Below are 13793 nucleotides of genomic sequence, written 5' to 3' on the forward strand. Positions count from 1 at the left end.
ATATCTCACATCAAAGCCCTACAGTGGGGGAAATGATCTACACTACTCCTTCTACTTCTCCTACTCTCCTGCTACTGCTACTCTTATTCTGACAAACTCTCTCCAACTCTCTCTAACTCTCAGTAACTCTCTCCAACTCTCTCTAACTCTCAGTAACTCTCTCCAACTCTCTCCAACTCTCTCTAACTCTCAGCAACTCTCTCTAACTCTCAGTAACTCTCTCCAACTCTCTCCAACTCTCTCTAACTCTCACTTACTCTCTCCAACTCTTCTCACCATAAACGCCTACAACACCCACAGCGTGCCTCGAGGTTTGAAGCGTTTTATTGGGAAGTGATACGGTGAACGAACCAATGACGTGATCTGTCCAAACCGAGGCCTCGTTTGTCATCGGTTACGTCATTTTCCGGAAGCGATACAGGCCTCGAAGCGCGGCTTCATTCGACACGCCCACTTTTACTCGAGACAAGCCTCAATGCCTCAGTTCATTTGTCCCATCACTAGTCAGAGCATCGTCCACGCAGAGACCGCAGAGACAGGGGAGTCCACAGAGACACTGGAGGACGATTCAGGACGGGTTGTTTTTTTTACCGCTGCTTTTCACGGCTCCACTCTGCGTCAGTTGCCGCTCTGAAGCAGGAGAAGCCGCCGCAGAAGAAGCTGGAGCTGTCGCAGGCGGAGAGGGGCACGGTGGTATGATATGAACCCCGCAGTCGTCGTCGTCGTCGTCGGTTTAAAGCGGCGCCGCAGTTGAAACACCTCGATTTTCGTTCCGCAGGATCACTGGGGGGACATTTGTAGCTTTTTCTCCCACCCCGCGCACGTCCACGTTCACCCCGCAGATTCCGCTGCCGTCATGCCCGGGTTTGATTACAAGTTCCTGGAGAAGCCGAAGCGACGCTTCCAGTGCCCGCTGTGCAGCAAAGCGATGAGGGAGCCGGTGCAAGTGTCGACCTGTGGACACCGTTTTTGTGACACCTGTCTACAAGAATTCCTCAGGTACACACACACACACTCTGCTGCTTTCTCTGTGTGTGTTTGTTCGTGTGTGTGTGTGTGTGAGTGTTTGTGAGGTGTGTGTTTACACACCAGAGATCCACCTCCGATACCACACACACTACAGTCTGCTCTAGTTTCGGTCGAGCCACAGCAAATAAAGGATGTTCAACTGTGTCCTCGTCTGTTTGCATGGGGCAATGTAAACATTGAAAATGTATCATCACGGTTATACCGACCAGGAGTATCGCGATATCGCTGTTTTTGCAGTCTTCAGAAAAATGGGCGCATTTTCGCATATTTTTTCACACCATGTTTGTGTGCACATGCATTTTCTCACATTACAATATTTTCTGACATGTAAATAATGTTTTGTGGATAATTCCGACATGTTATTGAAACCGAAAAACATGCAGACTGCCCTCGATAACCGACGAATCACGATTATCGCGATGTTGTTGCGATAATAGCCTTTAAGCGTTTAGAATATGTGCACAAATTTACACGTCACGCATCGAGATTTGAGTTGTTTTGAAAGAACGTCCTCACGAGACACCAGTATTTGAAATTCACCATAAATCAACTTTTTGCGACAGCTTTTTATCGTCTATATCTCGTCCCATTTTCTTTCCTCTTTCATATTCATTTCATATTAACCATTGAATTAATGTGTGTCAAAACAAATCTCAGTTTCTATTTTTGGACCAGTCATGCCAGTGCTTTTCAGGACAATTAGACGAGGTAGTTTTTGTTGTGACCACATAATGCAAGAGTCAATAATTAAAGCTGGAAATGGTTTATGTTCACCTTTTAGTTTCAGTTTTTCCTGCCTGCATTCTGTGATGCAGTTGTGCTCCGGTCCTGCAGGGGGCTCCTGCCTCCTTGCTCAGGTCTGTGGATGTTGAGTTGTAGATGTTGTTGGAGGTTGATGGGGCCTTCTGGAGTCCAGGATTAGATGAGGTTCTGTCATGGGTGTCAGTGGGAGACTTTGAGTGACATTTGCCCTGAAGGACTTTTCACTCAGAGGTCAGCAGACTGACAAACCCCCAACTCACGTCCTAATCTGCTGGACACTGACGTCTGTGTTAAGACCTGGAGAAAGAATGTCTTTGTTTTAAGTTCTGAGGACAATGCTGTCATGAGGGACTTTTACATTTAAAGGAAAATCATGCGGCACATTGATCTCACTATTAAGGTAATTATTAACAATTTTGCCAATTGTTGTTATCTGATTTTTCACCTTCTTAAATATAAATATTTTCTGATTTCTTTGCTCCATTTAACAAAGAAATTCTTAAAGCACATTGATATTCGTTTGTTGACAAAAAACAACATTGGAGAACATCATCGTTTTGGAGTTTGGGAATCAACACCTTCATTAATCATGAAAATAATCAGTAGTTACACCCCCACTCACATTTAATGCGACTATTTGGACGTCAAACGTCTTTTCCAAACATTTAACATTCTAATACTGTGGTGCTTCCGACCATTTTAAATTCTGAATCAATAAAATAAGTCTAATTTACATCATAAACTGATGGGAAACACCATTTGAACTATCAAATGAAACAATAAAACACAATACAGCTCTATAAATGATTCATAAAATATCGATAGCAAAGAATGTGACAAATGGTAAAATCATTTTTGTTCAATTAGTCATGAGTATTTTACAACTTTCTGAATAGTAAAACATGTAGTGTGTAACTTTTGTTCTTTTATTGTTTATTACAAACACTTTTTGTTCCCACCCACCCCTGCTCTGCTGCTTGTAGTTTTGCCTGACAGACACATATAACATCCACAGAATAATAATATCCACACCGTAGCGTTAATTACAAAACTGCACTGATCTAAAATATTTTAGTCTTTTGAGTGAATCTTTGCCCTCTTAAAACCACTCACAATATATGGAATGATGTACAACTTTGCTCTTGTCAGGATTTATTCTTGGGTTTTGTTTTTTATGACTGTTTGGGAAAGGCTGCATTTGAGCAATGTTGTTCCTGGTTAAAGATGTCCTGGATGTATAGTGGAGGCCAGAGCAGGGGGGCCAACAACATATGTCTGCCCCAAGGCTCTCGCACATGGTTAATCCAGCCATGGAGTAAATAACAAAATGTGCCCGTTGGTTTATTCTCTTTTTACGTTTGTTTAATGAGAGTAATGTGACACATCTGTCCTTCAAAATAATGCAACTCTACTCTCTGTGTTATAGATCTATAGATGATTTATGCTGCTGTTATCTTGATTAACAACAAAAGTGGAGTGAAACTGAAGACTTTAAAAGTATCTCACGTGTCGCCGACGCACAAAGAAATGTGCGTTTGATTTACATCAAAACGTTTCGTTTTTTCTTTCTGTCAACAGTGAGAAAACAAAAGTGATTCTTGATTTTTTGTGTAAAGATGTTCGAGCAACAGTTTCAAAACCTCAAACTACAATTAGAGTGACGTAAAAAAAATGCTCTGGAGGAACTGGAGCGAGAGAAATGTCTGGCATTTTTACTGGAACATGATATTAAAGGAAAACTCAACTGGAAGATGTTGGCGTTGTAGATTCCCCGAAAATCAGCAGATTAATTAGTCAGTTTGATGGAAACATACGGATAATATACAAAAGCCATGTCACCTGTGTTTTACAACCATATCCAGAAGAACAATATTCATCCTGATCTGTTAAGATGTCACTGAGATATACGCATAGATAGATAGATAGATGTAGCTAATACCTAACATACAAAATACGTAATATACATTATTTATAATATACGTACTACGTAATATCTAATATATGTTATACGTAATGTGCGTAATACGTAATGTGCATTATACATAATATAAAATATGTAATATACATTATTTGTAATATACGTACATATCTAATATCTAATAGATGTTATACGTAACGAATGTAATACAATATGTATGTAATACCTAACATTCGTTATACGTAATATATATTATTTGTAATAAACCTACTACGTAATACCTAATATACGTAACATATGTAATACCCAACATACTAAAACGTAATATACATACTTCGTAATATACATACTACATAATATACATAATACCTTTAATGAAAACGAAAAGACACCCAGAGGGGAAAGTGAAGCATAAATGAGGGAAAGCAGAATATCTAATGCAATCAGTCAAAGTCTTGCGTCAACTTCGACACCTGATGTCAGAGACGGGAGAGATTTGGGAGGTAAATGTGTGGTTTAATGATGTGAATGTGTTAAAAAGACTTGGTCGTGACTTCCTGCTGTGAATCCTGAGTCATCGTCCAGCCTCATTAAAGAAGCAGAGAATCACATCTGCCTGCAAAAATGATGAACAACAGAGCGAGGAGGAGGAAACAAATGCTGCTTGCTGCTCAATCAATGAGGTTTTTTTGTCTGACGCTTTGTCTGCCTCGTCCCGTCCACCTCCGCGTTCCTCCTCCGGTTTACGCTCTCCTATTCTTTTCTCTTTTTTGTCCCACTCCCACACGCTGACTGGGTGATTTTTTTAAGTAAAGTTTCCCAACTTATGAAAGATTAAGTTGAGTAACTGTGCTTATGTTGGGTCACAATGTCAGCACGGACGTGATGATTCCCTCCCTGACTGAGATTCAGCAGCTTCACACCCTCTAAAAAACTTAATAACAAGTTCCCTTTTTAAATACAAATACCACTTCATTGTATGTGTGTACGTTTCCAGGACCGTGCATTAGATCAATATCATATCACTATTTTGTCAAATGTTACAACATTTGTGTTAATACTATTATGTACACAAACTCGTTTAGAAACACTCTTTTTTTACTTTTATTTTTTTTAAAGCCTGATTTCAGAATTCTGGCCTTTTTTCCCTCAGAATTCTGACTTCAATTAGGACGTTTTTATAGGTCACGTAAAGGTTGTCAATAGAAACAACATCTGGGTTGCCAGGTTAGTTTTGTTGTTTGACCGCTTGTTTTGCTAAAAAAAATACTACAGTTAATCTGAAAATAACTTTTAATTCCCAAATTCCCGTTTTTTATATTACTGTGTTTTCCTCCACGACGCACAGTGGATGAAGCTTTAGCTAACGACAGTGTTGTCGGCTGCAGTAAAGCGTGGTGGTCGGTGCTGGTGGTGATGATGGTGCAGAGAGCTGACTCTGGCCTTGGCCCGACACACTTTCAATTAACTAAAGAGGTGACAACGCAGCAGCGAGTCCACTCGACTGCAGCCTCGTCTCTGTCGGTCTGTGTGAAATATCACCTGTGGCAGATTTGAATGTTTTATTTTGAACTTTATTCTGCCTTGGAACTGGACCAGAAAACGTTTACATTGAAAGAAAACAATCTTTTATAGAGCTGATATCCTATGATATACTGGTTACTAATACTGTATATTTATCAGTTACACACTCAGTCAAAAGCCCCTTATAATAATAATAAGTCACCAAAATATCCAGGAACTCTGATCACCAGGAACTGATTTGCCTAGGGGAAAAAGAATTCCTGGTCATTTGTGTTTCCACCGCACCTTGTTTATTTTGATGTCTTGGTTGGTGAGTGTTGTTGATGACGTACAGTGAAAACAGCAGTTTAACGCAAAAATATATGAAATGGGACAGTGCGCCAACATTCCCATTTGGATTATTCACACTTTTAAAATCAAATGCATCAAAGACAGCTGTTAGGATATTAGGGCCACATGTGAAAAAAATCAAAAGGGAAAAAAAAGTAAAACAGCAGGAAATCTGAGATTAAAGTCAGAAAGTTGGAATTCTGAGAAACAGTTCAGAATTCTGACTTTAATCTCAGAATTCCGACTTTCTGATTTAAAGCTCAGAATTCCGATTTTCTGCCTGTAATCACTGAATTCCAACTTTTTGACTTTAATCTCTGTATTCCGACTTTCTGACTTTAATCTCAGAATTGCTGCTGTTTTACTTTTTTTCCTTTCAAATTTTTTTTTTCAATAATATCCTTCTGTAAACTGCTATGTAATTAAGTTTTAAAAGAATAGTCCAAATGGGACTTTCCCTCAGAATTCTGACTTTAATCTCAGAATTCATGCTGTTTTTTTCTTTATTTCCAAAACATTTTTTTGCATGTGGCTCTAACAGTCTTCTGTGTTACGGCAGTTCTGGATTAAAACAGCAGCACGATAGAATGGAATAGAACTTTTTCTGGATCTGTTGATGTAAACTGGATTAGTTCAGATTTAGATTAAAAGGAGCCACTTTCGTAGTAACAACAACAACAGCAGTAGTAGTAGTAGTAGTGGTAACAGTAAATCTGTATTTGGTACAGTACGATACGTGTTTTTTTTTGCGTTTCAATTCGCAAAAGTACCAAAATAACCAGCTCTAACTGTTCTATATCAGCACTCTTCCCTTGGGTTACCAGTGTGGAATGGTACGGAAATGGATCCCCAAGGGAAGAGTGCTGATATAGAACGGTTAGAGCTGGTTATTTTGGTACTTTTCCTTATGGAAATGCAAAAACACGTACCGTATTGTACCAAACCAAGGCTTTACAGTAGTTGTTGCAGTTGTTTTTAAACGTTACTCCTAGCAGATTAGCAGTTAATGGTTTGAACCATCAGGGCTAAAGAGGGTTTGTTATTGTGGTCCAGGCCACGTGACTCATCAATCACACTTGTACGGTGCGCCATTAGGTTTGGTTTGGTTTTGTGCTGCGTGACAGCGGCGTCTGTGTCAGTGATGCAGTGCCATGCCGCTACCTCGACAGCAGGGTAATTGGTTTGTTGGGCTCAGGAGCTTCTTCCCGCTCAGACCTCCGCCGAAGTCGCATCGAGAGCAAAGCACCCAACTTCTCCAGGAGTCACGAGGAGCTCAAAGTAGGCTAATGTGAGAACTCCTCCCCCCCAGCGCGATTATTCACTGTCTGAAAACCTTGGAGAGTTTTTCCTCCTCTGTGTTTATGACAGTTGTTTTTATAAAGTAGGTGATTCTCTCTTCTTTTGTGGTGCAGCTGCCTCCCACACTTTTATCCTCTGGATTGCTGTTCTACAGTCAAACACTGTGTCATTTAAATATGTGGTGTTTTAGTTTAGTGGAGGAAAAGTCAGTTCAACTTTCTAGTACAGTTGCTGTTTATAAAGTGACTTAAAAACGGGTTTTAAATGATAATTATTGGGAGTATTGGCAGGGTACTTAACATATCCATTAATTTCTCGATGAAATCCATGTTTTTTCCACCAAAGTCCATTTCATTCTTGCATAAATTCAGTTTTTGCAAAAATCTTTGTGAATACAGAAAATATTCACAAGAAGCTGAAAAATCAGAGAAATTCTTCTTCTTTAGCTTTTTAAATGTGAATATTTTCTGATTTCAAAGAAATCATTAAAACTGAATAAATTGACCAAACAAGAACTTTTGTCTGGGCAGAAGATTAGTGGATTAACTGAGAAAAAAGTTTTTTCACTTCCTGTCCACACTGGACCTTTAAAGTACCTTAGCGTCCTTCACGCAGTGTGATTTATTCGAACGCGGCACCAAAAGAGTCTCCTTTTTAGAGAGTGTTTATCTAAAGCGGGATTTCACCGTCCATTAAACGCAGGATAAATCCACTTTGTGTCCTTTTGTGCGCACGGTCGTCCAGATGGACGTACAGAGCGGCGCTCCTGTTCGCGGTGGACAGGGCGTTTCTTTAAAGGCCGGAATGGAGCCGTGTTGCATTGGTGCCCGGTGGAGGCAGCTGGGCCTTTTGTGTCTCAGTGGGTCCCTGTTTTCTCAATGGGGCCCGGTGCCACGGACGCCTGATGAATGACCGTGTGTCCATTACACTGCGCCATCACTGGGACATTCACGGTCCCTCCACAGGTGTCCAACAAGGCGGCACTGAGCATCCTGAGTCTAGGGGCGTTAAGGGGACCTCAGTCCTTTTTTCTGAGGACAACAGCGGTCAGTGTGTGGTCAGCTGACCAAGGTCTTATCCACACAGAAACAGTGTTGGGACCTGGGATATATATATATATATATATATAGGTAGGTAGGTAGATAGATAGATAGATAGATAGATAGATATCTCTATATATATATATTCTTTTTTTTTTTTTATTTAAAGGCAAAATGATGGCTCCCTGTGGATGAAAACGCTGATATGACGCAGACTTAGTGGACACGTTCTTGTGTGAACTGGCTCTTAAAGCCCCGAGTCTCTCTGCTGTGAGGCGACAGTCGGCTGACGTATCCGATGTGACAGAGCTGGAAACAGCCCGGTCACTTTTTTTACACATCGATGCGCAGAAGAAGCCACTCAGAGGAAATAAAGAAAGAAAGAAAGAGGATAGGAGTGTGTGAAGAGAAGAGTCACTGCTCTATATACGTCATTTCCAACATTTCGCTGCAAATTGCGCTGAGGCCACGTCTTTTGACGTAGAGTCCTTAGACAACTTTTAATCATTAACTTGTCTAGAACATATGGACCAAGTTTGATGTGACTAGCTCAAATGTGTAGACTATTCATCTTTGTTTTTCCAAAATGGCTGACTTCTGCGTGGGCGGAGCTAATGGAAGTACATTAGAAAATAGTTTGGAATCATGAGAGCAATAATTGTCCCAAGTTTGGTTAAAATAGGAACAACTATGTACAACTTAGACAAAATCCAAAATTTAGATTTTAACACAATTTTGGCCACTTTCTCTTGTGTCAAAAAAATTCTGAAAATTCCTCAAGAAACTTTAGAGTAAGCCTGACAAACAGCAAAAGTACATGAAACAGGTTGTCAAAAATGACCAAAAAATAAACCTTAAAGTTTTTGTTTTTTTTCCAAATTGCAAAATTTTGATGTCAACCTAAGTTTAGTTAAGTTTATAGATGTAGTTATACGAGGACAACTGACTAACTTTAGCTTGAATAAACTTAATTTGTGTACAGTAGGTGTTGCCAGCTGAAGTCATTTTATTTAAGTTTCCATTTTTTCAGTTAACATGTTCACATGTTTGTGGCTCGGTATTGTTTGACACCGCTCTGTGACAAACAGGTCACAGATATGTAATTAAATAATAATTGGGCAATGCCGATCATTTTTAAATGGCCAACCGAATCGTCGTACTTCCTCTTATCCGTATCAGACATGAAATATTGTCACTCACTGAGTTACTTCGTCCTCTCATGTTTCCCTGAACGTTTATCTCTTCGCTGGACTTTGACACCAATGATTTTATGAGTCTTTGATCTTTAAAGTTTAACGTGGACGTTTGAAACTGCTCCTCCCACTGTTACAAACGTAAACACACATAAACAATTTAACCCCAATTTTTAATTTGCACGAGTGTGGTGGTCCAAAAATGTTCGATTTTACTATTTTACCCAACATATTCATTGCCTTTTTCCAAAACTGTTAAACTTGTGTTTGCTTGATAAAATAACCTGATATTTATTGATTAGGGATCAAAAACAAGTCAAATTTTGTGTCTGCGTCGCAGCTAAGCCAGAGCTGTAAGTGAGTCTGAGAGAGAAATCCAAACAAACGGCAGGAAATTTACCCAAAATCACTGTGTTATTTTGGTTGTAAGGAAATGGATGTTGACATCAGATAAACATGGTCATTACCCAGGTTTGGTTTTGGGGGAAACGGCAAAAATACCAGCAAGGAAAAAAATGAACATTTTTCACCCACAACAAGGTTTAAAATTAGTTTCATTTTAATGTTTTTATCCTTACAAAGGTTATAGAAAGATACGTATTAGTGAGCAACCACCTAAATGATAACTATTTTGATCATCGATTGGTTGGTTAGTTTAAAGTGAAGTCCTGCATGTTGCTGTTTTCTTCCATTAGATGGATATCGTTACATATTGCGATATATTTGAGAAATTTGAGTAACATTTGTTTGAGTTTTTGTCTCAATATGCAAAAATATGGAATAAGATTTGTCAATATTTTCAAACAACACTTTTTAAGAATCAAAAAAATATCGATTTAATCATTCAAAAAAATGTTATTTTATTGTTTGAAAATACACTTGGTGGTTTTTGTTTGTGGGTGGTGCCTTAGGAAGCTGGCTGCTGATTGGCTCCTCAGTTTTGGATATTCAACAAAAAAATTGTAAATATCTAACATTATAATCTGACACGTTAGATTCAGTATCAAAGCGTGCACATAAATGTTCCAATGACTCCCAGTAGACCAAATAAATCGTAAAATTAGCTTATTTTATATGATATGTCACTTTGTGGTTTGGAGAAAGTCGTAAAACGTCCTGACTCATCGCTCACACACGCATGCTCACCTGAGTCACTAGCAGAGAACAAGTTCAAATGAATGCAATTACTGTCCGACAAGCTGATGTCACTGATGTTACTGAAGAAAAGGGAAGATTCACTTCATTGTGTTTGTGTAGTTTAATTAGTTGTTGTTAATTAGTGTTCACACACGTACACACAATATGAAGGACGTCCCTGAAGCCAATTTTATTCATTTATGTCGTCTCAAAGGCATATGTTGGTTTACATGTTGTTAAATACATCAGAATGTGAATAAATTGTATATAAAATTCTAAACCAAAGACAGCTGGAACTTATTAACACTTAATTTAGCAGTCGATTTACCGTCCCATTAGCTGTTGCAGCCCTAGTTTCATGTATACTACTCTGTAGAATTTAGCGTGACAATTTAAAGATTGAATTATAATTTAAAATGACTTATATAGCAGTTGAACTTGTGAAACTCCCTTTCAGCTTGTCAGTGCATGGAAGTTTCACAGTTTAGCTAGCTGCTAGATGTTAGCATATCTAGCGCCATTTGGAGTCTTCATATGATGGCTACCATCAGTTAGCTTAGAAATATACTGACAGACCGTAAAGTTGGTCCGAAAAATGTACAGATCTGGATTATGCTGTCTTCTGTGAACCAGATTGTTATTGTTGTTGTTATGTTTGGGGTTTAAAGCTCGGAGGCAGGAACTGTGAAACATGTGCAGAGTGGCTAGGCTAATTTGAGTGTGACTGAGCTTATACATCCATCAATCCATCCATCATCGCTACATACCATAGTAATTTGACTCCCAATCCATTTTCTGACTGAGTTAGCTCAACTTTGGAAATTCAATATGGTACAATTTCACTTTTACGTCTACTTTAAAAGTCCAGTTTTAGTCAGACAAACAAAATAATTCACGTTTTCTTGAGAAATGTACCAATTCTTTCGTTAACTGCTGGTAAATTAATTTGATTTAATGTTTGTAAATCGTCTCTCATTATCTTAAGTAAGCAGTAGTAGTTTATGTATGTATTTACGTATGAGTGAGTGTGTGAGCAGCAGCAGACAGACTGACAGACATGCCTCGACTTGCCCTCAACCATAACGACCTCTCTTTTTACACATGAATTTCTCAGCCACTTGGTTCCAAACAAAGAGGGAAAACATTCCAGCTATGCAGCGAGGCACCTAGCCCCTCACACATTGAGCGTGCTGGGACGCGGCCACAGAAACCCAGCCCTGCTGCTGCCGCTGCCGCTGCTGCTGGACCGGAGCCAGCTGGCCCAGGTCTTAGCCGCGCGGCTCGTGCTCACACGTGCCCGGGTATGAATGCTATGTGAAAACAGCGTAGATAAAGGTCGAATTATCAGAACCAGTTGCATGTTCTTCGGCCTGTTCCCAGCACATGAGACGATCCTTAAGTTAGGAGTGAAGACATGTAGTTGTGGGGACGACAGGAGGATATTTTTGAACGTGTGAGACCATGGATAAGTGGAAAGGCAACTTGGCTTGTAACTGGAGGGGGTTCCTGGTTCCAGTCCCTGGAGCAAAGTACCCAATCCCCCATTGCCCATTGTTAATTGGACAATCTAAATTGACCTCAGCTATGGGGTGGAGGACATCCATTCCAGCCAGTCCCAAACCAGGATAAATGCGAGTGTTGTGTCAGGAAGGTAATCCGGCTTAATCCGACCTCTAGAGAAGAAAAAAAATCCCCAAAAACGCAACCAGAACTTAATCCATTCAATCATTTTTCTTTTTCGTTCTTAAAAGGTTTTCTCTAAACACGGCATCGTTTAAGGAAACGTCCTCATACGCACAAAAATTACTCTAAATGTTGTAGTATATATATATATGACAGGCCTGTATGTGGCGCTGTAACACTGCCATAGAAAACTCAAGAAGAACAAGATGACGTAGATGGTGACACAAAGTCCCGTTTTGGTTGTTCACACGCAAACAAAACGGTGATCTTTTAAGATTATTTTGAGGTTATTTCCACTGATTGAAAATTCCCAGAATTCTTGAACTTTTTGTCATATTTCTCTAAATTGGACTAACACACCTAGATAAATCCACAGTTCCCGCCCTCAGGTCTTGACCCCTAAAATTGTAATAGAAGAAGAAGAAGACGGTGACGTCAACGAGGAAAAACGTTTATTTAAGTTTAAGTGATCTTAAGTTATCCTTCTTGGGCTCATTTCGAATTTCGGACTCCACGAAAACAATGACGTTACCCAGCTAACACTGCGTCATCAGTGCGCCGTGAGCACTTTTTTTTTCTAACCGCTCTGAGAAGGACGTGGCAGAGATTTTAGCGCAGATTCAGAGGTAAAGATCTGACGTGGATTGTTCAGATTCTTCTGACTCAGGACTGCGGTAACGATGGAGGCTCAGCAGAGTTCTTTTGGACGGTTGGATGCGTTCGGCATGCTAACAACTCGCTACCAGCTATAACCTGGAAACTACCTGAATGTGTCGCCACCTAGTGTAGCGGAGGCAGGACACACTTCTTTCAATGAATCAGTTTCCTGCGAGCAAAATAAACGGCTTCAACTATTTTCACTTTAAAACCAGTTCCAGTTCTCAGTTTGGATTCATGTGCACTCTGCGACCCCCACCCACCCCTGTCCCATCCATCTGTTTGTTCACACACACACACATATGCTCCAGCTCCCACAGACATAATTTCAGCTGCATGATTTTAGTTTTTTTACTGATTTATGTCGACTTTTGTTTTGCCAAAGGGAGGCTCAGTGAAAACACTTTAACACTTCATCAAAAATCATCATTTAAGGCATAAAAAACAGTCACTTTTTTTAAATTTGGTTTGTGATCGAAACTCAAGGCTCAAGAACTAGCTAAAAACTAAAAAAAATAACAAACTGTTTAATCGGTTATGGAAATAATTTGTAGTTTTATGATGAGAAAGGGTGACGCGTTGTGTCGTGTGTTTTTTTTCTGCGGTGGGGGGGGGGGGGGGGGAGCTCGTCGCGCAGATGGGCAGTGACAGGAAGACGCGCAAGGAATCCGCCGCATCCCTGAGCTCTGAAAGACGAGCAGCTGGGAGCGAGGAGCGGGAGGAAGCTCTCTGCCGGTGGCACCTGTCCCGAGTGAAAGGCTGCTCTGTGGAGCCGAGCAGGTGTTGGCAGAGCAGTTAAGCCCCGCACTTGAAGCGAAACACACTCTGAATTATGCTCATTTATCCACAGGGGCCCCCATTAACGTAGAGGTTAATGCTCCCCGTTGGCCCCACGGCCTTTTTCCGATAAGGCCTTCCTTCCTTCCTTCCTTCCGTCCTCCATCCTCCGTCCTCTGTCCTCTGTCCTTGTCTCGTCAGCTGCTTCTGTTTACCGAGGTCGTCCTTTTTAACCAAACAGCTCAATGACTCTGTCAAGTACATGAACTCCCTCGGTGTTTGTCGCTCGTGTCAACGCGGCGGTGGCGCTGTGAACCTTCCCCTCTTCCTGCGTCGGCACAGATCAACTATTGATCCTGTGAGAGGAAGCTGCTCCTTCAGGTGCTCGGGCGGATCGCTCAGGCGAGGCCTTCGGGATAAAAGGAGCACTTGTTTTCCAGAGTC

The 13793-nt window shown here is 40.5% G+C and overlaps 1 protein-coding gene across 1 annotated transcript in view; it reads left to right on the top strand.

Moving 5' to 3' along the window:
- Positions 1–509: 509 nt before the first annotated feature.
- Positions 510–13793, top strand: part of traf4a (tnf receptor-associated factor 4a) — a 41610-nt gene continuing 28326 nt past the window's right edge. The window contains exon 1 of the mRNA XM_058633858.1: positions 510–999. Coding sequence (XP_058489841.1) covers positions 857–999 — 143 coding nt within the window. The 5' untranslated portion in view covers positions 510–856. The remainder of the gene's footprint in view (positions 1000–13793) is intronic.

This window comes from Solea solea, chromosome 7 (genome assembly GCF_958295425.1).
Source record: "Solea solea chromosome 7, fSolSol10.1, whole genome shotgun sequence".
Taxonomy (NCBI): domain Eukaryota; kingdom Metazoa; phylum Chordata; class Actinopteri; order Pleuronectiformes; family Soleidae; genus Solea; species Solea solea.